At 36.2% G+C, this 25,353-nt stretch overlaps 1 protein-coding gene across 8 annotated transcripts in view; it reads right to left on the bottom strand.

The window, feature by feature from the left end:
* Window positions 1-23,755, bottom strand: part of LOC121859288 (dihydroxyacetone phosphate acyltransferase-like) — a 42,040-nt gene extending 18,285 nt beyond the window's left edge. For 2 of the 8 annotated variants that reach the window (XM_042356065.1, XM_042356066.1), the window contains exons 1-7: window positions 23,660-23,755; window positions 17,450-17,720; window positions 11,603-11,776; window positions 7,330-7,459; window positions 5,075-5,178; window positions 3,801-3,900; window positions 1,932-2,083 (exon numbers count right to left, since the gene is read on the bottom strand). In XM_042356065.1, the coding sequence (XP_042211999.1) occupies window positions 1,932-2,083; window positions 3,801-3,900; window positions 5,075-5,178; window positions 7,330-7,459; window positions 11,603-11,776; window positions 17,450-17,680 (891 nt within the window). In that variant the 5' untranslated portion in view covers window positions 17,681-17,720; window positions 23,660-23,755. Of the gene's footprint in view, window positions 1-1,931; window positions 2,084-3,800; window positions 3,901-5,074; window positions 5,179-7,329; window positions 7,460-11,602; window positions 11,777-17,449; window positions 17,721-23,283; window positions 23,486-23,659 lie in introns of those variants that run through there. The other 6 variants (XM_042356072.1, XM_042356071.1, XM_042356067.1 and 3 more) reach the window with 6 other exon arrangements.
* Between the last annotated feature and the right edge of the window lie 1,598 nt (window positions 23,756-25,353).

Genomic DNA, 25,353 nt, shown 5'->3' with positions numbered 1-25,353 from the left:
GCTGTACAGTACAAGTGATGGAGATGCATCTGGACAGCCTATTGAAGTACGTACAGTATAGAGACTATTTAGTTTGATAATTTTAAAATTACATAGTTCAATAAATATTAGAGGCAACCACCACATCAATGGGTACCTTACTGACTTCCTTTATGCTTATGGATTGTAACTGTTTTGAAAGTAAAGTACCTGAATAAGAATGTCTTGAGGGTCATGAACTGAACCTAATGCAACCATTAAATTGAGAAAAACTGATCCAAAGTAAGAACATGACTCATTCCATATGAACACCAGGAAGCAGGAGAATGCGGAGGCTTGAAACCACTTTATAGATAAATGGGTTCAGAATGCATAAGCACAACTTAGGATTTTAACCCGACGTTCCGAAAGTCATTTGCTACATAGAAAATGGAGCAAATCGCATAAGATAATGTTGCTGAAATACATGTAGAATGCGCCCTATTTAAGATGTATTAAATTTTTTTGCACCATTAGAAGGCTGTTTTTTACCCCTAAAAATTTTATATTTAGTTAATGAATACAAGAAATAATAATTTCTTGGAAAAATCATGAGTTGAACCAGAAATAAATGTTTTTCCAGTTCTGGAGCAAGCTGCCAATGTTGTCATAGCAACCAGACAACACAGCCACTAGCACACCCAAACAATGGTGCAAAATTCTAAACTTCATAACACAGGTATTATGATATCTGCCGCCCTTTACGCATTTTCCTCTCAAACATCATATGATGTCTGCCGTCCTTTAAGGGTTAAAGCAACTACCAGACCAGGTATTTGTATACTGAATTAATTCTAGTTTCTATAAGAGGTGTTGCTTTGCAGCCTAAGGCTGTTAAAATACATCAGAGCCCTCTGGGTACTGGCAATCTCTGCTAGGGGTGTTTTAGTAGCGCAGATCTCAAAGGATCCTTGTTGATATCTCATAGGTTATAAAATAAAGTGGATGATCTCCAATCTGAATTCCAAGGGAGTGAGTTCTGTAGTCTTTATATTACAGGTATTTTCACACTATAAATCCTGATCTTACAATGATCTGGTAGCCCCACCTAACAAAAGTGTTCTCAAGATCCCATCACATAATGATTATCAAACCATCAGTGGTCAGTTCATGAGTGATCCAGGCCCATTCAGTACTTTTTTAACTCAGAAGCACTTTTACTTCCTTCACGGGAAAAAGGATGAACTCTTTTTGCCTATCCTCAACGACTCACACTTGTGTCCTTAGCTTTCTTCATGCCATGTATTGCTTTTTCCTCCATTCTAGCAAGTGTGTTCCTTGGAATGTAACACCACAAGGGACCAGTCCCATCTTCATAATAAATATGTCCTGGATAAGGATTAATTTTTCAGTAACTGTTAAAATGCCAATACAGTACAGTATACTGTTCACCGGCCTCTTTTTTCACTCAAAAATTTTCTTTGCCCATTCAAGACTCAAAAAGACATTGTTTATCCTTTTCTGACAAAAGTGACCCATAAATAAGTACACCATCACTGCAACATTGCCTAACCACTTGTAATGGACAACATTACAAAGGCAGAGTAAGAACATAAACCAAAGAAATAAGAGAAAAAAATGAGGAAGACCTCAAATTCAAAATGGTAAAACAATGACAAAAGTGGTGGTGTAGGCTACAGTAATGTAAAGAGAACAGAAGAGTGATCCTTGGAAACTCGTGTGCCATTTTGGTGGGAATCTCGAATATACTTGAATTTTAGATGTTTTAGACTACAGATATTCTGACTAAAGACCTTGCAATGTACTACAAAAACAAAAGAATCAATCACATTAGAACAAAATCTTTTTTCATATTCTTAAGTAATACAGTTTTCTACATATATCTTTACTGTTATACAAATGAACAGAATTTTATGTGTTCAAAATGTGCTCTGTTTTCACAATCTACTCACCGAAGTTGATTCTTGAGGTTTTGGTATTCCAAGAAGTTCATATGCATAAAGTTTTTCTTCAAGAGTTCGTTCATATGATATGCTTATGGGCACAATAGCCAAGTCTGGGAGTCTTCCATGCAACCAACACTGTGACACACAACCAAGAAGTCCTGATGGGATATAGAGACACTTTTAAACCTGGATACACAATCTTTCTTCAAGTTCAAAGTTTAGCTGAGGGCCTGGATGACATAATTAAACAATAATGCCAAGTAATTTTAAAAAGTTTGGTAAAGTCTAATTCAATTTAATATTTACTCTAATTTAATGAGAGTATGTACACTGAGAGAATGCAGTATCTTCCCGGGATTTTGACGAATGCAGTATATCGCAGAATGGTCGAGCCATTCGATACATGCATTCTAAATATGACATTTACGAACCATTTCTTTTATGTAATTGTCCACATACTGTATTACAAGAGAGTAAATAAGGAGAAATTGGAAAATCATGCAACTGGCACTGTGTAGAGTAATTTGTGGTGTGAGTGACTATTCTACAGTACTGTACTTGTTTCCAGTGAATTTGAGGAGTAAGTTATATGGTGACTGTAGGAGAACGATGGCACATTAAAATATTATTTGTTAACTTAACATTGAGAGCTTAAAAGAATAATGAAACAAGCTAATATACAGGAATTTACAGAAACTAAAGAAAGAACCAAACTGACACAAGTCTACTATTATTTATTACTGTACATGCTTTCCTTGGACACATGTTCATGATAGTATCCATTTTATGCATTTATCCATTTTTAAGGGGAAGTTTATATTGTAGTCCCAAACTTTTCAGTAGACAGATACTTTCCTGTACAAGAAAAAAAATTACAATGAATGTAAATAAAGGTGCACTGGTGAAAATAAGTAAGGATGAGTGAAGGAATGAAAAAATAATGTTAGTATGAATGAAGTTAAAAGAAAGTGAGTAAGAGAATGAAGTTTCAAATATCTGGGGCATGTTACTGGATATGAAAGGGGCTTCAGCAATTGAGGCAACATTGTCCCCAGAGGGTATTTATTTAAACCTATTTGATGCAAATTCTGAGTACCGTAAATAGCTGTACCCCAAGTGTGAAAGAAAAGTAAAAAAGTTAATAAAATCATAGAAATATATTTGACCTTCCAAAGTTGTGTCATATGAGGTAAAAACACATTTAATGTGGTTAGACACACCACAATTTGTGTATACAGTACACACCACACACACAAAATGTGTATGTGTGTGCATGTGTGTGTGTGTGTGTTTTGGACTGCCTAGCTTTTGGTGTTTCTCAATCCAAGACTTAGGCTATAAAATAGTAAATATGGAAAGAATTAATGTGTTAAATACTGTATATGGATATTCAACAACGGCATAATATGCTGACCCTTTGACAAAATGGCAATGACCGAGAACTTGCATGAAGATGTGAACCATTTTTGGGGGACTTTTGCATTGCAATGTAATTAATCCCTAAATGAAAGAAAAACTACTGACCTGCATCCTCTGTGAGTAATGAAACCTTATACAAATATGGCAGAAGCTGTATTTATGGAGAGAAAAGACCATTATGCCTTTAACCAACTATGTACAATTTTATCTGCAGGGATAGTGTATCTTACCATAACACAAATAAACCTCTGTAGCTACATGTAATTGGCCGAGTCTTACCATATCACTCATGCGAGCCATAGGCCAGATATCACTCATGCGAGCCATAGGCCAGATATAAGATATCTACAGTAAAAATACTGAAGTTATAAAAGAAATGGAAAAAGAAAAACCCACTTATGCTCTTTCAAGGTTTCACTAGAATTTTTTTTTTATCAACACTACTAAATAACTTACCAATCTTAGGAGGCAGCGACTTCCCACTCCGACTTCTTGTTCCTTCCAAGAAAAATTCTAATGGAGAGCCAGTACACTTCACTATAGTCTGGACATATTCCTACAAAGTGAAAAGTAAGTGATTTAGTCTTAATTCCTTTATCCATACTAACAGCATAGGATTTAACAAACCCAAGAGAACATAAATCTGATAATCTTGGATTCTTGTAAACACATAATTTAAAGGAACCTAATCTTTTTCATTTAAACTAAAATCCAAGGAATTTACTCTATAAAATGATAACACAGAATAAACAGTGCATCTACAACAGACTACTGAAATTCCAGAAATCATTAACTGTATCTGGGAATCTTAAAATACTGGTATCTTACAAAATTATTCAAAAAAGTAAAAATATCAATTAGGTAGTTGCAGACAAAGGACAACAAACCAACTTTAATCTTCCATTATCCATGACATTGTGATACTGTACCAATGTGTGATGTAAACAGTGGTCAGTTGAGTTCATGTGTGATAGTACTGTACTGTATTTATTATAAGACTTTAAGGACTACTGTAGTAAAAATTACCAAGAGTTTTTTGAGGACTACCCGTGTTCTCCCAAGGACGTGACTACCTGTCATTAACTTATCAATTTCACCCCTCATATTACAAGAGGACAGTACCCTCCCTCATATTACAAGAGGACAGTACCCTCCCTCATATTACAACAGGACAGTACCCTCCCTCATATTACAACAGGACAGTACCCTCCCTCATATTACAACAGGACAGTACCCTCCCTCATATTACAACAGGACAGTACCCTCCCTCATATTACAACAGGACAGTACCCTCCCTCATATTACAACAGGACAGTACAACCCTCATTTGGTTGCCTGGGTTGAGGAACATGAAATTAAATTATAAATTAAGAACAGACTGTAACAAAATTGGTGTCAAGACATTGAGTTGAATTCATGTGTCATGTATTCATCCAACGCAAAGTGGTATGAAGCTAATGGTCACCAGTCAAAACATTTATTCATGACGTTTATTTGTATCTTCTCACATTTTATTTTATACTGTATCTGAATTACATGACAGGTGTTACGAGTTATTTTTGTATTACGGAAATTAAATCCCTTTGGGGGGTGACCTTTGGGACATCCCGGTAGCAGGAAAAACATTAATTTTATCATACAAATAAAAGGAAATATATCATAAGTTTTGAGAAAAATTTAATATTATGGACAAAGTTCATCAACAGTGTATTCATAACAATCACTCTTACCTGAAACACAGCCCAGTAAAGAGCATTATCCATAAATGATCGTCGGATATAAAAAGCTCCAGAACCCCTTAGCTTTTCACCAATAACAGCCATATTCATGAAATCTGAAATATAAGAGAAAAACTTAGGATACAAGAAGTCACTCAACAGCTCTATGCTTCTTAAGCCAATAAAAATGATACAATGACTGATAATGGTGAAAGTGGGTCCCATCCCTGACCCTCTGTTAGGGGTAGTGAAGATACTGCACAGCACACAATATACTAATCACCAATAAAATAGCAATACAATTATAATACAGTGGTACCCTGATTTATGTTGGGGATGCATTCCTGAAAAATATGATGGTTACAGAAACCAAGTAAATAAAAAAAAAAAATTCTCACATTACTTCTCTAACATCTAATGTTAATATTAAAATGAACATTAATAGAAAGTATTATTATGATAGACATAAGCAATATTTTTATTGAAACTATCATATTAAATTTAATTAATTGCAAATCAACACTACAACATATGACAGGAATGGCGAGACATGTACAGTCAGGGTCAAAAGTTCCCTCCTGCCCAAAATGAAGCAGCATCGACACCAAATGAGATACAACAGTCAGGGTAAGTCAGTTCAGAGACTCATTCCCGTGACTCGGTTTTACCACGGGGAGCGAGAATTTTTGTCCCCGACTGTACACTGCCTCATGAACTAGCAACTGTTACATGGTACTATAAACATATTTTAGTTTACCCTGTATGTTTGTTAACATTTATTATAATGTTTTATTATGTTTCTTATGTTTTAATGTGTACCTGACTTTGTTTTATGTTAATTTTTATGATAAAAATTAGTGATCTTATTTTCAATTCCCTACACCCCAATTTATAATAAAGTTATTAACTTCAACCTGAGTGACCATTCTTATTCACCATACCCTCGCACAGGTCAAGAGATCTCTCTACGTACATGCCCACATTATGATCAACCTAATTAAAGCTGTTTTATCGAAGAATACTGCAGAAAATAGGTTTCATATATTATTGCAATGAAAAATAACATTAACCTTTTAAAAGTCACTGACATAAATTACATCATCCCTTGTCATATGCTAATTGATCACTGACGTAAGCTAGGGTTCCATAGGCTTTGCTAAGGGCTATAAATAGATTAGTGTGTGGAGGCTGCAAAAACAGAGACAAGGTGTGTGGTGAAGGGAAGAGTGTCACATTCCCACCTCCCACATTGCTGTGTTGCTACATCTCCCAGTGAAAAGTTTCAGGACACTATCTGACATGCTGGTATTTCTCAATAACACTGCATACATAGCAATGCCCAACTACCAGGGACCTTTAAACCAGGTAAGGAGATTAAAGGTGTGCTTTTCACTGTTACCAACTTGGGGGTCCTTTGGGTTGTTTTAGTCAACAAAAAGAATGTGGAAAATCTTTGACTAGCTTCTTAAACTTCTGTTGTTTATAAATCTTGTGCCCCTAAGCCAGTCAATATCCTTAGCTTGTGATTGGTCAGTATGTTTTGAAAGCGTAACTGCGATTGGCTGATTAAACCGCAGGAAAACTTACTCCACGAAGTTTTCATTTGAGTGATAATGCCCTGACAACATCCCAAAATAGTTTTGAGTACAGGGATTTACAGCGCTGTCAGCAGTTTGTAAGGTAAAATATCTCTAAATCCATTATAAAGTCACTGAACGTGTAACTTACAAAGTGTTTTGAGTATCTGCCCCCCTGATTTACACTATCAAAGAACAGGGGTCAGAGAAATACACAAAGAATCACTCCAACCCATGTGGGAGCCTCATAGCATGTGGAGGCTACCCTGCCACCATCAGCATATTTCTCATTGTTAGATAGAAATACAGTACATCCTGAAATGGATAATGCAACTGAGGAAAGTAGTTTCAATTTTCACATGTAGATGGCACTGTAGTTAATGTGTTGCATGTCAGTAACTTTTTCGTTAAATTTACATAGTACACACTGCCTATGTAATGAGAGTTTTGAGATAAAAGATGTAGCTAAGCAATTTCTAGAGATTGGTAGCTCTTTCTCCCAAAGACCAAATTCCTTTTCCCTTCTATCCTTATCATGGAATTTTGAAAGTATCACTTATTATTATACAAGTATTTGAGAAACTTCTATAATTCAACACTAAGTTTCAACCAATATATTTTCTGTGAAACGTAATCTATATTTCAAGGGAAGATAATTGTCACAATTTACCAAGAAATGCAATGTCTTACCCATTCCAGCAGCAATCACAGGCAAAGGAAGGTCAAAATGGTATGCGATGTATGACACAAGAAGGAAGTCTGCGTAGGACCGATGAGTTGGCAGCAGCACGACAGGTGTCTCAATCAAAGTACTGCGCAGCTGACGAGAACCATAAAGATCATAAACATTTGGTCTAAATGCTGTACTTTCATTTTACAGTGTGAATAAATCAAAATATATATCACAGAAACATACAAAATATCTTTTGAACTTTTTTTTAAAATTCAACATGAGTTAAAGTTTGTCATAAAATGAACCTGTTGACAGTACCTTTTCTCAGGTATACCTATACAGCAGTCAACTACAGTATTTGCTTTTAGTTACCAAGGAAAGTATTATTAAAGGAACAATAAATACAGGTATGACATTCTATATGACCTGTGTTGGTAAATATAAAAAATAAATGTGATTTCCACCCACATATTCAATGTTTTTCCTCATATCAACATTATTGTAAATACATTATTTAAATACCGTTGTTTAAAACCTGAACAACAACCTGAAAAAAGTTATAAATAAAGAAATGTATGTCACATCATAATGCAGTACAAGTAGTCATAAAATAAAGGTCCTTATCTGTTATATACTCTTCCAAGTACAGTATGTAAACCTAAGATAATATAGTGAAAACAAAATTACATCCATCCTTTCCTTCCTTCTTTCATGAATTTCCTCATGCTCTGATGAGAAATTTGCATCGCATGCCACCTGCCCTCCCCCAACTCCACACCCCACTTGACTTGCCACACAGAAAGGATCCGGCCAGGCGCAAGAATTACTTTTACTTACTTTTTATCCTCTTCGCCACTGATCGGCTCGTTAGCCGCTTGGGCAGTCGGTCATGTCTCTGTTACGCATTGTAGGCAAGAACTGGGCATGCAGTGATTCTGAATGTATCTGAACCTGCTCCAGTGCTGGTCAAGTTTGGTCTTTAAAGAGCTCACACTCGGTGCCATCACAACACTCTCCGAAAAGTTTTGCCCCCACAGTTTTCTGGACTTCAATCCCGAGTTGTGACCCCCTGTGGGGCACGTGTCTGCCAGCTCCAGGTAAGGGCATTAGACCGAGTAGTACCCTTATACACCTCAATAAAGTCTCCCTTGCCCGTCTGTAGTATAAGCTAGGCAATTGCAGGCGCTCTAATCTCTCTGGGTAGCTGAGGTGCCGAAGTGCAGGCACCAGTCTGGTGGCTCTCCTTTGGACATTTTCAATCAACTAACAGTCCCTAGCATATCTTGGGGACCAGAGGACCACGGCTGTACAGTACTGTTCCAATTAATGGCTGAAGCATGTCATTATAAATATTCACAAGGGTAAAGGTGATACACTTGAACATGGGAACTACATCCGAGCAAAGACTATACTCCCTTTAAATCATCTCTTAAAAAAATCTATTGTCTAAGTATTAATATTTTTTGTAATACCTACTTTATATTCCTGCTTTTATTGTATACCACCAAAACCGTTTTTTCAGAAATTATCATGTAGATACCGTAGACAAATTACCACTGCAATAAATATATATGCCAACTAGACATGATACTGACAGCTCTGTCCTCTTGTTCCACCTTAATACAACCCATGTTGTACTGCTTCCCTCCCTTATCATAATTATGTATATCAACTCCACTGTAAAGTTTGTATATATTATGTACTTATAATATAAATGTAAAAAAATAAAAAAAATAAAAATAAATAAATATCGAAGTAACCATGGTAACATTTTGATATGCTCTTAGTACCACCATTCTATGTGTACCATTCCAGATGATACTAAATGTTACATAATACTTCTCTGAGATAAATTGTACGGTATATATCAGGTGCCTACAAGAGAGCTCAGGCTCTCAACTGGCTCAGCCATGTTAATATTATGATTTTTATTGACTCTGTATCTGAGTTCTTCTGGCTAAATAAACTGTTATTATCAATATCAGAGGCCTGAAGATGTTAGATCAGGTTATGAAAGTTGTGGAAAGAGTGATTAAGAAATTGATGAGGAAGTGAGTGGACAGGGACTCTCAAGCTGATTTTCTCCCAAGGTGTAAGTCACTTGGCAACCCACTGGTGGGGGAATAGTCCTCCCACCCCAAAGAATTATGCAGACCAATACATTATAGAGGCCTAAATTCAAATCTGCTAAATTAATTTCCTGTATGTAAAAAAAAAAAAAAGGTTACAGGCAAATAATCATGATATTGTACATATCTTTAACGATGATATGCATTTTTTACTTGAAAAGTGTCAAAGAATAATTATCCTGTGCCATTAAGAAATACAAAAATGTTCACACAAGAGCTTACGGTATTCACGGATTGTCAACTTTCACACAAGAACTTTACACTTGTAGATCTATTGATATAGGTTGTACCTCCCTGATCCAGAAATACATGGTCCGACACCTCCCATGGCCTGACACAGGTTTAGTTCACCCCAGCCGATATCCCAGATGTAACTCCAATGTAATCTGGGTTAGGAATAGCCTGAATCACTTCATTAAGGATGTGGAATTCAGGCATCATTTGAGGTGATTACATTTACTGTAAAGTAGACGATCATTTTACTATGTTTGAGGGGCGGTTCACTTGCATGGTTAAGCCATAAGCATGGTTGTCTCCCCCAAGAGTAAAAAAATTGAGAAAATGAGCTTTTAACACAACTATATGCGAGGGTTGTGTATCACTATTATCATTCTATTCCTGCTTGTTTAGTGGCTAATTATACAGGTAATACTTTTCAGGCATATAACTCAATAAATGTCTGTCTGTCAGGGATGTTAACGTCATGGCTGGCTAGGTTAATGTGAGCTGTGTGGCTGGGTTGTGTGTGCACAATTACCCTACTTAAAAACATTTATGGCACTTGATACACTTGAAATTTGGGTACTGCATTGTATTTATAATAAATACAAGCACACAGTATATTGTATTCATACTTGTATGTTTGAAAATACAAAATTTTGGTAGCTGCATCAAGAGCCATAAATATTTATGTATAAGCAAAGTAAATTTCTCCAATTACAGTCCATGTGGCTGGCCACCCACTGCAAAGTTACCACATTTTTTTATTTACCATATAGTATATCTACCAAATACAATAATGTACAGTAATTCAATATAATGGTGAAACTAAAAATTAAAAACTTAATAGACGATAAAAATTTTACATGTGTGACTAATATTAATTTGCCAAGCCAACCTATATAAAGCAATCTATTAGCGTACATTAAAGTATGTGTAGTTGTGGACTAAACAGCTGACTCGCCCTCCGTCTGGTCATGTGGGTGACAGCAGGACATGGAATGTATGGAAGTCAAATTCAGAAACTCGAGGTCGAATCTAGGAATTATTGTACATATAGTACTTTTAATTCTAAAACATACACATTTTGAGTGAAGATACACAGATTTATTGAGGCAAATTATCTTACAATTTTTACATTAGGGTGTTAAGGTACAGCGGGAGAGCATGTAACTCTCACCAATATGTTAAGAGCTCAGGCCTCACAGGTTTCCCCAGTTGCAAAAGGAATATAATAAGAATTACTGTAAATTAAGATAGTGTACAAAATTACATTTGGGTGCAATGCCATGGAGAGGACCAGCAAAATACTGTAATACAAAATAAAATTAGAAAGAAAAAAATTACGAAATAACACAAGGCTACTATATACGAGAAATAACCTAGGAATGTAGAGAAAGCTATACTGTACCCCTGTGAGTGTAAATGGCAAGAAATTTGAAGTGAAAGTCTAGGGGGTCAACTCTTCAGTGCGTCAGTGTAGTAAACGAGCTGCTCAACCCACTGGGTCAGTTATAAAAGGCGAGATAAATATATGCCCAGCAACTAGACCAAGTGAAAACAAAATGGTTGTGTTAGCGACCTCATGAAACTTCAAGAGAAAGCAGCAATGAGAGCCAACTCATTACATACAGACATTACTGCAATCCGGGGTTATTTGCCTTCTAACTGAATGGCTTCCAAATACACGACCGAAAAGAACAGTTCAAGTCTGTGTACAATGAAATGAATGTATTGCAGAGCCAAAGTACACTTTGCCAGCAAAGCTGACATTTCAAAACTTATGAACTCTGTTTACTCCTAATATTGTGCTCAAGGATATAAATTTTATTCTCTTTACTTTGTCTCTTTCTCTTCCCTTCAAAGTTCATGACTGACACCTGCACAATATTCTTAACATAAAGTAACAAGTGCAGTACTTATGATATTTATCCAAATTTACCTTCTCAACTCCATCCTCATTGATGAGCACCTTGTCATACAATCTCTTCATGATCTTTGGAAGGACAAAAGCAAACTGACGGATGATTGCAAGTTCCTGGGTGTGCCCCATTTGTTCCAGAATCCCTTCAGCTTCAGCCACAAGTACATCATGATCACTTCCACCAACCACCAGCTATGGGTGAAAAAAAACATTATTTTTATAAAATATGAAAATAAAGACTGAAATCACATACAGTATTATGATGGAAACCAGTAGGTGACTTATATCAGACCAACCTAGAACTCACATCATATTTTGAAAGAGTAGCTAGTGTCTCATATCAGCTACGACCAGAGCCTTTGAAGGGATCTTCACAAAATGGCTGTTGTCATTAAAAACACAAGAACTAATTTATCATGACTGCTACATTATCAAGAAAAAAAAAAACACACACACACACACACACACACGCACGCACACGCGTGCACACACACACACACACACACACAACAGCTACCTGCATTTACTTCTAACAACCTCAAGTCATGTCCTTGAGATCTAGGAAGGTTAACCCCTTCACCACATAACACCAGTTTACTATTTTATTTGGCTAATGTTAGACAATCTTACTCAGCACAGAAAGACCCCTCACCCACTCTGATCTCAGTCATAAAAGGAGAACTGTCCCTGAAATCCATTTTTCTGGCTGAGGCCTTAGACAGGCAGCTCTTGCATTATAGGGCAACTTATCCCTCTGGTACTCCAGGCCATGGTCGGAAATCTCAACACCTCACGGTCTTTTGATGTAAATAGCATTGTTTACAATCTCACCCCCTCCCAGTCTTTCGACGTTACAGGAACAGTTTTTTCATTTAAGTAAACAATGGGTAGAACGATCCAAACCCCAAATTGTACCCTTAGAGACACATCTGGCAGACCAAGAGGCTAGTGGGAGGAACTTAGGTAGTTAATAGGGCCGGTCCACTGTTCCAGAATTTCTGCTTACTGGAGGGGTGGGGCCAGCATGGGAGTGCTTGGTGATGCAATCTGTGTTGAAAGACCACGGAAGGGTTAATGGGATGGGGTCCTCGAGTTTTTGGATATGGTCTACAAACATCAGCCGGAATTTACTAGTTAATCCATTTAAATATACTGTATCGTACAGTAAAACCTTTATTTACCGGATTAATTGGGGCTAAGAGGGATTCTCGCTGTTATATATTTATATACAGTATAAACGTACAGTATATGCAAATAAATTACTGTAGGTGCGTGTGATCTGTTTATATGCTGATAACCAGAAGATGCAAATTACAAGAAAGTGCTTAGGAACTTCGTGTTTTCTTTTTTCCTATGAAGAAAAAAGTTATCAGCATATATATAGTATATATATAGTATATATAGTACAGTACTCCCTCTTTATCGACGGATTTTTTATCGACGGTTTCGATTATCGACTGGTCAGGCTTTTAATAAGCCTCAATCATCACACTTGTATATACTGTACACTGTATTGTTTACTGTAAGGACCGATGTTCACTTCAATAAATGAAATCGTAAGTTTGCTAGTATTTTTGTCCACTTATTATATTATTATTTATACACTATTATTTAAGGTTATGTGTAAAGGAAACGCATTAATGCTTAAAGGTACATTTATTCAACATATGCTAATAATAGTTAGAAAAATTACGTAACCATCACGGTATCGACGGTTTCTTTATCGACTGCCGTTTACAGAACGTAACCCCCGTCGATATATATATATATATATATATATATATATATATATATATATATATATATATATATATATATATATATATATATATATATATATATATATATATATATATATATATATATATATATATATATATATATATATAGTAATACCCCAATTTACGCGGTCAATTGAACCCACAGGGTACCGTGGAAAGTGAAAACCGAGTAAAGTGAACAACTCACTAGCTCCTACCTCTCTGAGAAATGATTGGGTGAAAACACTAGATTTTAACGTTTAGTAATAAATAATACCTCAGACTAAAGTTAGGATAATATAATTGACATTTCTGGATTCCTTGCAGGTCAGGGAATATTTTGAATGTAAACTTCATAAAAGATAAAATATTTGCTTTGTGTAAACCAAATTATTACATTAGATCTAAAATTTGTATGTCTCATGCAAAATCCATGATGTTTATATTCAAAATGATCATCATATTGTACGAATTCCAGCAATGTAAATTATATTCTGGTCGAGTAATTTGTATGAATTTTATGAGCTAAAACAAATATCTTCAGTTAATAAAAAAAAAAAATATTCTTCACAACACTATCTGTCAATCAAAGTACCCCACCTTGCCTCCCCCCCCTCCTCACACTCACGCCAGCTGGGTCGGTCGGTCCCAACCCTCCCCCACCCCGCACCTTCCCTCCCTATCAGAGAAAAGTGTGGGTGAAAATACTAGATTTTAACTTTTAGTAATAAATACTGTAATACCTCAGACTAAAGTTAGGATAATATAATTGACATTTCTGGATTCCTTGCAGGTCAGGGAATATTTTGAATGTAAACTTCATATATTTTGCACAAAAGATAAAATATTTGCTTTGTGTAAACCAAATTATTACATTAGATCTAAAATTTGTGTGTCTAATGCAAAATCCATGATGTTTATATTCAAAATGATCATCATATTGTAAGAATTCCAGCAATGTAAATTATATTCTGGCCGGGTAATTTGTATGAATTTTATGAGCTAAAACATATATCTTCAGTAAATAAACAAAGAAATATTCTTCAAGGACACTATCTGTCAATCAAAATACTCCGCCCTAGCTGGGTCGGTCCCTCCCTCCCTACCAGAGAAGCTTTGGGAGAAAATAGTATATTTACATTTTTAGTAATAAATAATAACTCAGACTAAAGTTAGGATAATATAATTGACATTTCTGGATTCCTTGCAGGTCAGGGAATATTTTGAATGTAAACTTCATATATTCTGCACAAAGGATAAAATATTTGCTTTGTGTAAACCAAATTATTACATTAGATCTAAAATTTGTATGTCTAATGCAAAATCCATGATGTTTATATTCAAAATGATCATCATATTGTAAGAATTCCAGCAATGTAAATTATATTCTGGCCGGGTAATTTGTATGAATTTTATGAGCTAAATAAAAAAAATAAAAAATTATACTTCACCGCGTATATGAGTAGATGCACCGTGGAAAGTGAAAGTCCGGTTCTGGCAAGGTACCGCGTAAATGAGAAATCGCGGAAAGTGAAACCGTGTAAAGCGGGGTTAATACTGTATACAGTATATACATATATTATGTAGATCCACAATAAAAAACGTAGATAAGATAAATCTTGATAAAATCACACAGGGAAAGGGGAAACAATGGAGCACCTTAGGTTTCGTCTTTATTCAAGACATCTTTAGAGGCAACTGAATAACATGGATGGAGAGAGGCTTAAATACACAGGGTGACCTAATTAAACATGAGGTCAGGTCATAATCATGACATCCACTAATCCGCACACCAACACACACGCAGAGGAGCTTAAGAGAAAGGGCGACGTGACTAGTCAAGTTAAGTCAGGTAAAAAATATGGGACCCACTAATTATCTATCCTACATCTAACACCAAGGCTTTCAAAGCATTTTTATCCTTGGGCCACTGACAAATAAATTTGTGTAACATATCAGTTTTGTACTGACCATCACTAAGGTTAATAGAATTTAATTCCCTAATCAAACTAGCTTCAACCAGAAGTCTTTCTGTGACACATGATGATTTGTACACCTCTAAGCTGTTTTCCCAATCAATGGGATGATTATTATTCCTAACATGAATGAACAGTGCACTGCTTTCAGATGCTGTTCTGATATTGTACTTGTGCTGTTTAATTCTGAGTTGCAATGCTTTCCCAGTCTGTCCTAAATAATTCCCACCACAGTTGCCACATGGAATGCAGTAAACACTTCCATTTACATTTAAAGTTGGGCTATTCTTGATTAATATATTGGTAATAGTCGAGTCATACTTAAAACCAACATTAATATTTAAAATTTAAGGGACTGAACTAACGGGACAAATTCACTGTGATAAGGCAGTCAAAATATTCTTAAGTGTAGGAATTTGCCTGGTTTGAGTAGAAGGAAAGGAATTTTTAGCCCTTTTAAAACAATGATCAACAAACAATGATGGGTACCCAAGTTTATGAGCAATGGAATGAATGTGTTTCAGTTCTTCATCAATAAATTCAGCTTCACAAATACGCAGTGATCTAAAATACATAGCAAAAAAAACTGACATTTTGGTAGATTCCAGGTGACTCGATAAAAAAGTATGAAACTGTCTACCTGTGTAGACTTTTTGTACACCTTAAATTTATAGTTATGACCATTTCTAATGATAAGCATATCAAGAAATGGAAGGGATCCATTTATTTCTCTTTCAATTTTGAATGTAATACTAGGGCAAAGATCATTAAGCTTGTCTAAAGCTTGTCTATATATATACAGCTGCTCCTCGACTTACGACGGGGTTAGGGACCCAAATCCAGGTCGTAAGCCGAAAATGCTTAAATAATACATAGAAAATCTAAAATGAGTGTCTCTTTTTCTTCTCAGCACCACAAATCTCTCACTTTTAAGCTTGCCAGCCATTTTAAAGGGAATTACAAACGAAAATTTTGTCAGTACACAGCGCAATCACTGACGTCGGGACCCGAAAATACGTAAGTTGAAAAAATTTTGGTACGACTGAGGCGGTCGTATGTCCGGGTGGTCGTAAGTCAAGTAGGTCGTGAGTCGAGGAGTACCTGTATATATACAGTATACTGTATATTGTACACCTGTATACAGTATATATATTGTGTGTATACTGTAGTCTCCGATTGCTGAATATGGTGGTTAAGACCATAGTCACACTTCCGATCACCCAATAAATAATGCAGATTTCACCATCCTCACCACCTGCCCAACAACATGACGTGGGTCACAACAAAGTCGCTCCTCACCCACTGAGTGCAGCCTCCTCCACTTCATTTCTTTGCTTTTAACTTGTATGTTTTGTTCTTTAGTTAGTTGTGTTTACAAACTGACCAGTTTTGGTGCAGGAAAACAAAATTGTAACTTCAGAATTTTTGTATGTACAGAGTAAATTGAAACACGGGACACATAATTTCAGATTTTCATAAACGAAATCTTTGTAATTTGGGGGTATTACCTGTTTAATGAGACACTATGGAGTACTGTCTGTTTAATGGGACATTATGAGAAAATGTGATCCAATTTACAAAAAATCAAGTTATGAAAGGTTTTTCAAGAATGGAACCATTTAAAAATTAGGGACTGCCTGTAGTTCAGTTAACCCTCCGATAAATTGTTGTGGTGATGTTTTTTTTTAAACATCTTTCCAAAAATGTTTCCACAACATGGTGTTCTGTATAGTGTACTGGAGGACTGTAAACATATTTATATGCTTTGATGTCTTTCAGGTTTTGCCTGGAATTACTGTTGGCTTTCTGTAAATGTTTATTAATGCTGTACTGTGTAAACATAAAAACTCTCACATAGTCTCAGCTCTCGTACAGTCCTCTTTTTTTTTGGGGGATGGGGAGGTGACAATGTAAAAACAAGGGCTGCCGGTACAAAAAAGCACCATCTGTTCACTCCATGATCATAACCAGGGATTCAGATTTTTTTTTTAATTAATAGAAAATAGAATAGATGAACATAAAACATTAAAACCTCTTCAACATGATTAGTATTACACTAAAGTAGTAAAAGTAATTAACACTAGGCACTAAATTTACAACTTTTGTTTAGTATTATAGCTTTCTCTCACCTGACTGATAGTATGCTTCACTCTGTCAGACTGCATAACTCTGTCAAACACCTCCTCACGTGTCAGCTGATTTCCATATCTGTAGTTGCCTCTTGAGTGCCATTCACGGGCTGCCCATCTAAGATCACTGGACTGCCTTCGATGGGCCAGCAGATCAATGTATTCATGTCGCGACTGTGCTCTTTTCCTTAAGGGCAGACTTGAACTAGTAGGATTCATTGGTTGCTCCATTGTGCAGTGGGTGCCTGTACCCACCAACTACACCTGTAACCTTTACAAACATTAGCCTAAGTAATTTATAGATGGCATTATTTTCATTTTGGTCATCCAGCAATTTTTAGAATGTTAAGTCTTGGAATCAGTAGTTTAGACAATTATAAGACACTTTTCTTCTATAGCATTTCTTCTGCTCATGATTACTTTCAGAGAAAATTATAATAAATTTTTGGAAGTGTCGTTGGTGTTACCACCATCCCAGTTAGCTCCTGTGTGTTCATGTGTTGGCTAGTATGCTGTACTCCACATGCACTAGAGTCTGACACAAGCACAGTTATTCTTTGGAAGAATCTGACACATTAATTGGTGGGTATGATTTGGGATCAACCAATTACAGCTTGGTATAGGCTCCAGCCACAACCCCCTTGAATTTGAATATACATTGTATTTCCAAGATGTCTCCCTTGTGCAATGGCTGTGATGTTGATTACTTCCAAGCCATCGCAAGATTTCACGTTGAATATTACAGTAACGATGGTGAGGCGTTGAAATTCTCCAGGAACACGGTGTTTTGCCAACTGAGGTTACTTGCACGAACTGTAACCAGCCCTGTAGCTATAAAGCTGACAAACACCTTTGGATGACGAAGAGGATGACCCCAACTCTGAGTCTTCCGAGTCTAATTAAGGTAAGTACTACTGCTTTTAATACTTATAATCCTAGAAATCGCTGGATAACCGATATGATTATTTTACCTAGGTTAGGTTAGGTTAGGTTTGGTGTAATTAGCGGTAGAAAAACATAATTTCAACTTCCAACAAATTAGAGCAAAAATAAAAAATATGATGATTTTCCTTTTTTTTTTGAAGATTTTCTTTTAAAGTAATCATGAGCGCAAGAAATGCCCTAGAAGAAAGTGTCTTAGAACTGTCTATACTACTGATTTCAAAACTTAAAATCCTTAAAATCGCTGGATGACTTAAACAAGAATTTGGTACTCCAGTATTTCACATGTTGCCACAAACAAGTCTTGGGAATTTTATAGTTGTAATCAGTAATTTTTACTATTCTATGACACTTTTCTTCAATGGGGTTATTATTCGGTTTAACATATTTTCAAATCGCATAGAAGCAATTACTTTTTGGCAATTTCTACATCATAGAGTACAGTAATACATTCCTCAACCCTTGAAGCCTCTTGTAAACATGTTCTTTCAGAAAAATCGCACAAGTGAGGAAAGCCTAAGAAATTAAATCAATAATTCTCCACCCGCCATTTCTTGTCCCACAGCGAGCTGTCTGGAGCCATGAGGGTATGTCACATTGCCTGCCTCCGCTGGGGTTAAGTGAGGGTAGGTTAAGTTAGGTTAAGGTTGGTTAATTTAGTGAAAGTTAGGGGTCTAGATGTTTGGTTTCTGATGTACTTGGATGTATTTTGTTCAGATCTCACCTTCGTTTTTAATGGAAAATAACCATTTTTCATCAAGGATGACTTACACTTTTTTTTTTTTTAAACGACACATTTCCCATGAAAACGAAGGTTAGATCTGAACAAAACACATCAAAATACATCAGAAAATCAAATATCTGATGAAAAAATTCAAGGGTGTGCTAAAACGAGGGCAAAGGTTTACGAAACTGTTATCACCCGAAGGGAATGTGCGATTTGGTTAAAAAAAATTTTGCACACTATTAGCATGATATTAAACACAGAAATGGAAACCCAGGGTTTGTTAGGTGAGGATCTATTAGGTTCCATGCATTGTCATTTCCATTTCTGTGTTTAATATACAGTAAGTCCTCGCTTAACGTCGGGGTTACGTTCCTAAAAACTCGACGTCAAATGAAACAACGTTAAGCGGGTCAATTTTGCCCATAAGAAATAGATAAAATACAAGCGTTACGATTCTGAGCCTCCCTTTGCCACATGAAATACATTAAATATACAGAAAATCATTGCCATTTCTATAGAAAATAGTGCATATATATACAACTACGTACAAAGTTTGTATTGGTACTCACTGATGGGCAGAGGTGGTAGAGCGAGTGTGTGGTGGGTAGTGGGGCGAAGGAGGAGGATGGCGGGAGTGGAGAAGTATGGAGGGAGTGCGGGAGGAGTATGGAGGGAGTGGAGGAGGGTGGCAAGTCACTGAGACTCTGCGCAGAGCCGAGAGAGCGTAGTGCGGCCAGACAAGAGAGGGTGATGCGCCATAAAAAAGTAGTCCGTGATGACGTAAAACAATGTTGTACCGAGTCATCGGGACGCTAAATGAATTTCTGGCATCTAAAGATTAGAGACGTAGTACCGAAACAACGTTAAGCGGGCCGACGTTATACGAGGACTTACTGTAATGCTAATAGAAAATCGTACACAACTTACCTTAATGTTGCGTTAATTAAACCATGGTCACAATATAAAAGCTAACAAACAAGAATCATCAAGAACTAGGCCTGATAATTAGCAAGAAGAATAATCACAACAACGTATATCAAACATGATGTAAACAAGACACTCTAACACGTAATCATCACTTGATGTTCACACTACACTATAGATATAAAGAGAACAGAGAATGCATTTAATAAACAAAAGAAGAATAAAGTGGTATATACGTAATTCTAAACCTATTAAAGATGCGTAATTCTTTAATTAAAAGGAACAGGAATAATGGAACACAATTTATACAATTGGAGAGGAAGGAATAGCAGCGGTAGGGAATTAAGTGACTTACGGTAAGAAAATAATTGTGGCGTTTGAAATGCACCTGGAGACGCAAGTTTAATGCCATAACATCAGTGTTTGCCGTGTTTTTACCCAGTAATTTCCTTCATCTTTCATGCCCTGTCCTCTAACAAGGAATTTAAAATCGTAGGATAGAGTAATTTAAAAAAATCGTAAAAAATAAAAAAAAATATAATAGAAAGTTGTCATTTCTTTTAATATACTTAAAATTATCAAAATAATAAGCATAGCAAAATAAAGAAAATCAACAATATATTTTTACTTTAGGACAGGATTCCTTAGGGGTTGACCAATATGTTTTCCCAGTGTATTTTGATGTGTTGTAAACGATTCTGACCTTCATTTTGGGCAGAAATTGATACTTTTTGCCCCCCCCCATCAATAATGGGGGGGGGGGAGCCTGAGAAATCGGGGTTTTTGGGTGGGGGGTTGAAAACAAGAGTCATCTGACCTAACAAAACCTAATCTAACATAACCCCTAACCGGGGACTCCGCCCCCTGACCCCTGGTAGGCCTAACTTAAACTATCCCAAATGTTTCTGTTGTTAAAAACTTTGGGGCGCGCCATGTCCAAAAGTACAATACCTTAGTTAGAATTGGAAGAACCAGGGATATGTAAGAATTGGATAGAATAATCGTCTTTCTCATAAAACTCGGCAATAAACTTAAAATAATCTTAGGAGCACAAATGACAACCAACCTTCACCAGGGCCATTGTGAGACTGGTCAATGACATTACCCAGGCTGCTTCTATTATCCATTTCTGCCTGGTATATATGGGGTTCAAAATGCTCAGAATAGCGAGATGTAAATGTTTCAGTAGTTTATAACTTTTGGGGGCGCCCTGTCCGAAAGTAAAATAATACCAAATCAACAAACAACTTCTAGTGATAACAGTTTCGTAAACATTTACCAAAACGAATAATTACCTTCAATGGCATTTCTGGTGCAAATTATGCTTAAGTGAGATATTTAACATTAGGTATTATTGCATTTTCACACCACACATTCCTAACACTAATCTATTATTATATTCGAATAAGACGTCTAATAATAAGATAATTTTCATCTATTATATTACCGGTGCAAGTGTATAATAACGGAGATAGCGTATCCAAAATTTTCTATTTTCTTCCATTATTCTTCTGCCATTATCGCCTACCTCACCTCCCACACTGCATGTCCCCTTCATGCATTCCCGTATTCGTCACGCCGCCAATCAAAGGCATTTTTTTTTTTGCAACCTATTAAAATGATTTTTGGTTTAACTTGCGGTATTTTTGGCCCAATCAAAATTGCCTTTTATTTTGGGTTTCTCATACTGTATTTCCAAATTCATATTCATTTCCGACCATGGAATTCTGTGATGGGTGTCACTTAAATTATATGGAGCGGATTGCAAGTTTTGGGGAAATAAACGAAGAAACTGCAGCCCTTTTTTGATGGCATGGTGTTCTCCCAACCTCAGTAAAGTGTCATAAGTGCAAGACTGAATGTAAATATCGCAAAAATATATGTGGCGTTGTCCTAACTCGTCCCTTATCCCAAAGACAAAGAAGAGACGGCAATAATGTAAGAAATAGGTGATTCCATCATATGGTGAGAGTCAGTTAGGTTAGGTTAGGTTTGGTTTTTCTAGTGTTTTTTGGTGTATTTTTAATTAGTTTAGCCATTATTTTTTCCGGAAAACGTCCCATAAAAAAATACCTATGAAAAAAAGGCCAATTTCCGCCGGAAATGCAGGTAATATTCGGTCTAAACACACACAAATACACTAGAAAAATATCTTTTTGACTTTCTAACAGTGTGTGGTGCGCTTATGCAAGTTTACCTAACATTATTATATATGTTCAATTGTTCATACATGACGGTACGGGTCCGAGTAATTACCCAAATGTACCCAAATGTAGCCGCAATGAAGTCAAATAATGGTCCTCGATGAATAAATCGGATTGCCAATCACTTCTCGACTAGTATTTGGTGTCACAAAGTAAAAAAAATTGGAAATCGTAATTTAATCTGAGTTAATAGATCGAGTGCATGTACCTAACCTAACCTAACCTCGACTAGTATTTGGTGTCATGAAGTCACATAAATTTGGTAAACTTAATTTAATCTGAGTTAATAGATCGAGTGCATGTACCTAACCTAACCTAACCTAATCTAACCTAACACAACACAACTCAGATTAAATTAAGTTTACCAATTTTTTGTGACTTTATGACACCAAATAATAATCGAGAAGTGATTCACAGCCCAATTTACGCTTGTACGACCATCATTTGACTTCATTGCGGCTACATTTGGGTAATTACTCGCTCCCTCGGTACATACACGCGATCTATTAACTCAGATTAAATTAAGTTTACCAATTTTTTGTGACTTTGTGACACCAAATACTAGTCGAGGTTAGGTTAGGTTAGGTACATGCACTCGATCAATTAACTCAGATTAAATTACGATTTCCAATTTTTTTTACTTCGTGACACCAAATACTAGTCGAGAAGTGATTGGCAGTCCGATTTATTCAAGTAGGACCATTATTTGACTTCATTGCGGCTACATTTGGGTATTACTCGGACCGTGACTGTACACACACAGAACATGGAACGATTGTGGAGCTCCCTGGTTAGGTTAAGTCAGGTTGAAATCTGATTTTCCGATGGTTTCCAATGAGTTTTGAACACTTTTTACCTTAATTTTTATAGCAAATCTCGAGATTGTGAGATGAGAGTGGGGCTTATCTCAGAAACTATTGGTTTGCGTCAGAAATGAAGGTCAAATTCGTTCACAATACATCAAAAACCATCGAAAAAACATAATTTCAACTTCGATTTCGTAGTGGCAATAAGTGAAAAATTACCAATAATTTTACCTTTAGATGGATTACATAGGTTAAGTATTAAATCAAGCACTAACAACCATAAGGCAGTGGGTCTTATGTCTGGAGCTTCAATAGCCCCCTCTTCTGCTGACGGCGGTCATGTTTAAATACAGTATAAAACAAAAAACTAATAAAAAAAAGTGCAAGAGCTTTGACCATCCTGTCAAAACCCAAGCGGCTAACGAGCCGATCAGTGGCGAGGAGGATAAAGGTAAAAATAAAACCCTTTTCAATAAGTAAGCTTTACAGCTGTCATGCCTCATAAAACACATTTAAAAATCCCAATTAATACAAGTTTGTAGTTATTCTAACATTTGTCAATCAATAACGTCTGAAAATAAGTTAAAAGTTCAATAGATTGTTGTACTTGCTGATCAGTCCCCGGTAGTGAGCGTCTGCTGCTGCTTTACACACTACTACTAACACAATTCCTTTGGGATTTGAAAGTTATTTTCCTTTACTTTCGCTCATTAATAAATATCGTTGTCCTCTTAAAATTTCAGTTTTCAATTATTTTAGAGTATACCGTTTGAAACTGGTATCTAAAGCTATTATATAATGCAATACTGTATATAAATGACAATCCAATAATCTTTTACTTAATAATTATCCTCTTCGCCACTGATCGGCTTGTTAGCCGCTTGGGCCATCGGTCACGTCTCTTGTCACGCAATAATGTCTTTCTCCATAAAATATCTTCATTTTGGAGTGTGAGGACATCTGGATAATAATAATAATAATAATAATGAACGATGTATGTACTGTATGTGTGTGCAGTACAGTTCATTTCAAGTACGGTGTTATAACAGAAAGAAATTTTTTTTTACGGGAATTCGCCCACCAGGGCACAGGTCAAATGACCTGTAGGAAGAATATATATATATATATATATATATACTATATATATATATATATATATATATATATATATATATATATATATATATATATATATATATATATATATATAATGAGAGAAGCTTCACATTGAAAAGGTCTTTGCCAGCTTTGTAAAAATGAACAGGATTGACTTGAAGAATTGTAATTCCATCAAAACAACCTTGTTTCTAACACAATTTTATTGATTTTCTCATATTTCTGTCTATCAGCATGTGAAGAGAGATCTAAGTGCAGAGTTTGGAGGTTAATGGCAGGATATTGTCCTATAAGACGCCCATTAATATCTTCAAGAGTAAGTCACCTACTCTGCACGTGTGGAAGGAAACATGCTTTGTAGGACTGAATTTGTCCAGAATTTTCTCAAAACCTTCACATCTCACAGGTGATGCTTTGACTAAGTAATAGAGTTCAAGAGATATAACGTTATTTTAATGAACCACAGGCAGATGAGAAAAAACGAGCTTATACATGTTGCAGGTGGCAATGTCAACAGATTTGCACATTTGAAGACTTCCTTCGTCATGTGATTTGCCAAATAATACAAATTTGTTATAAATTTGTATAACAACCATCACCATAACACCCATCACCATAACAACCATCACCAAAACAACTATCACCATAACAACTATCGCCATAACAACCATCACCAAAACAATCATCACCAAAACAACCATCACCATAACACCCATCACCATAACAACCATCACCAAAACAACTATCACCATAACAACTATCGCCATAACAACCATCACCAAAACAACCATCACCATAACACCCATCACCACTACCACAACCAGCACCACAATAACCATCACCACTACCACAACCATCACCACTACCACAACCATCACCACTACCACAACCAGCACCACTACCACAACCAGCACCACCACAATAACCATCACCATAACAACCATCACCACTACCACAACCAGCACCACTACCACAACCATCACCACTACCACAACCAGCACCACCACAATAACCATCACCATAACACCCATCACCACTACCACAACCAGCACTACCACAATAACCATCACCACAATAACCATCACCATAACACCCATCACCACTACCACAACCAGCACCACCACAATAACCATCACCATAACAACCATCACCACTACCACAACCAGCACCACTACCACAACCAGC

The sequence above is a fragment of the Homarus americanus genome, unplaced genomic scaffold (genome assembly GCF_018991925.1).
Source record: "Homarus americanus isolate GMGI-L3 unplaced genomic scaffold, GMGI_Hamer_2.0 scaffold36188, whole genome shotgun sequence".
NCBI classification, from domain to species: Eukaryota; Metazoa; Arthropoda; class Malacostraca; order Decapoda; family Nephropidae; genus Homarus; species Homarus americanus.
Note: the sequence above shows the minus strand (reverse complement) of the source record. Positions and strands in the feature narration are given on the sequence as shown.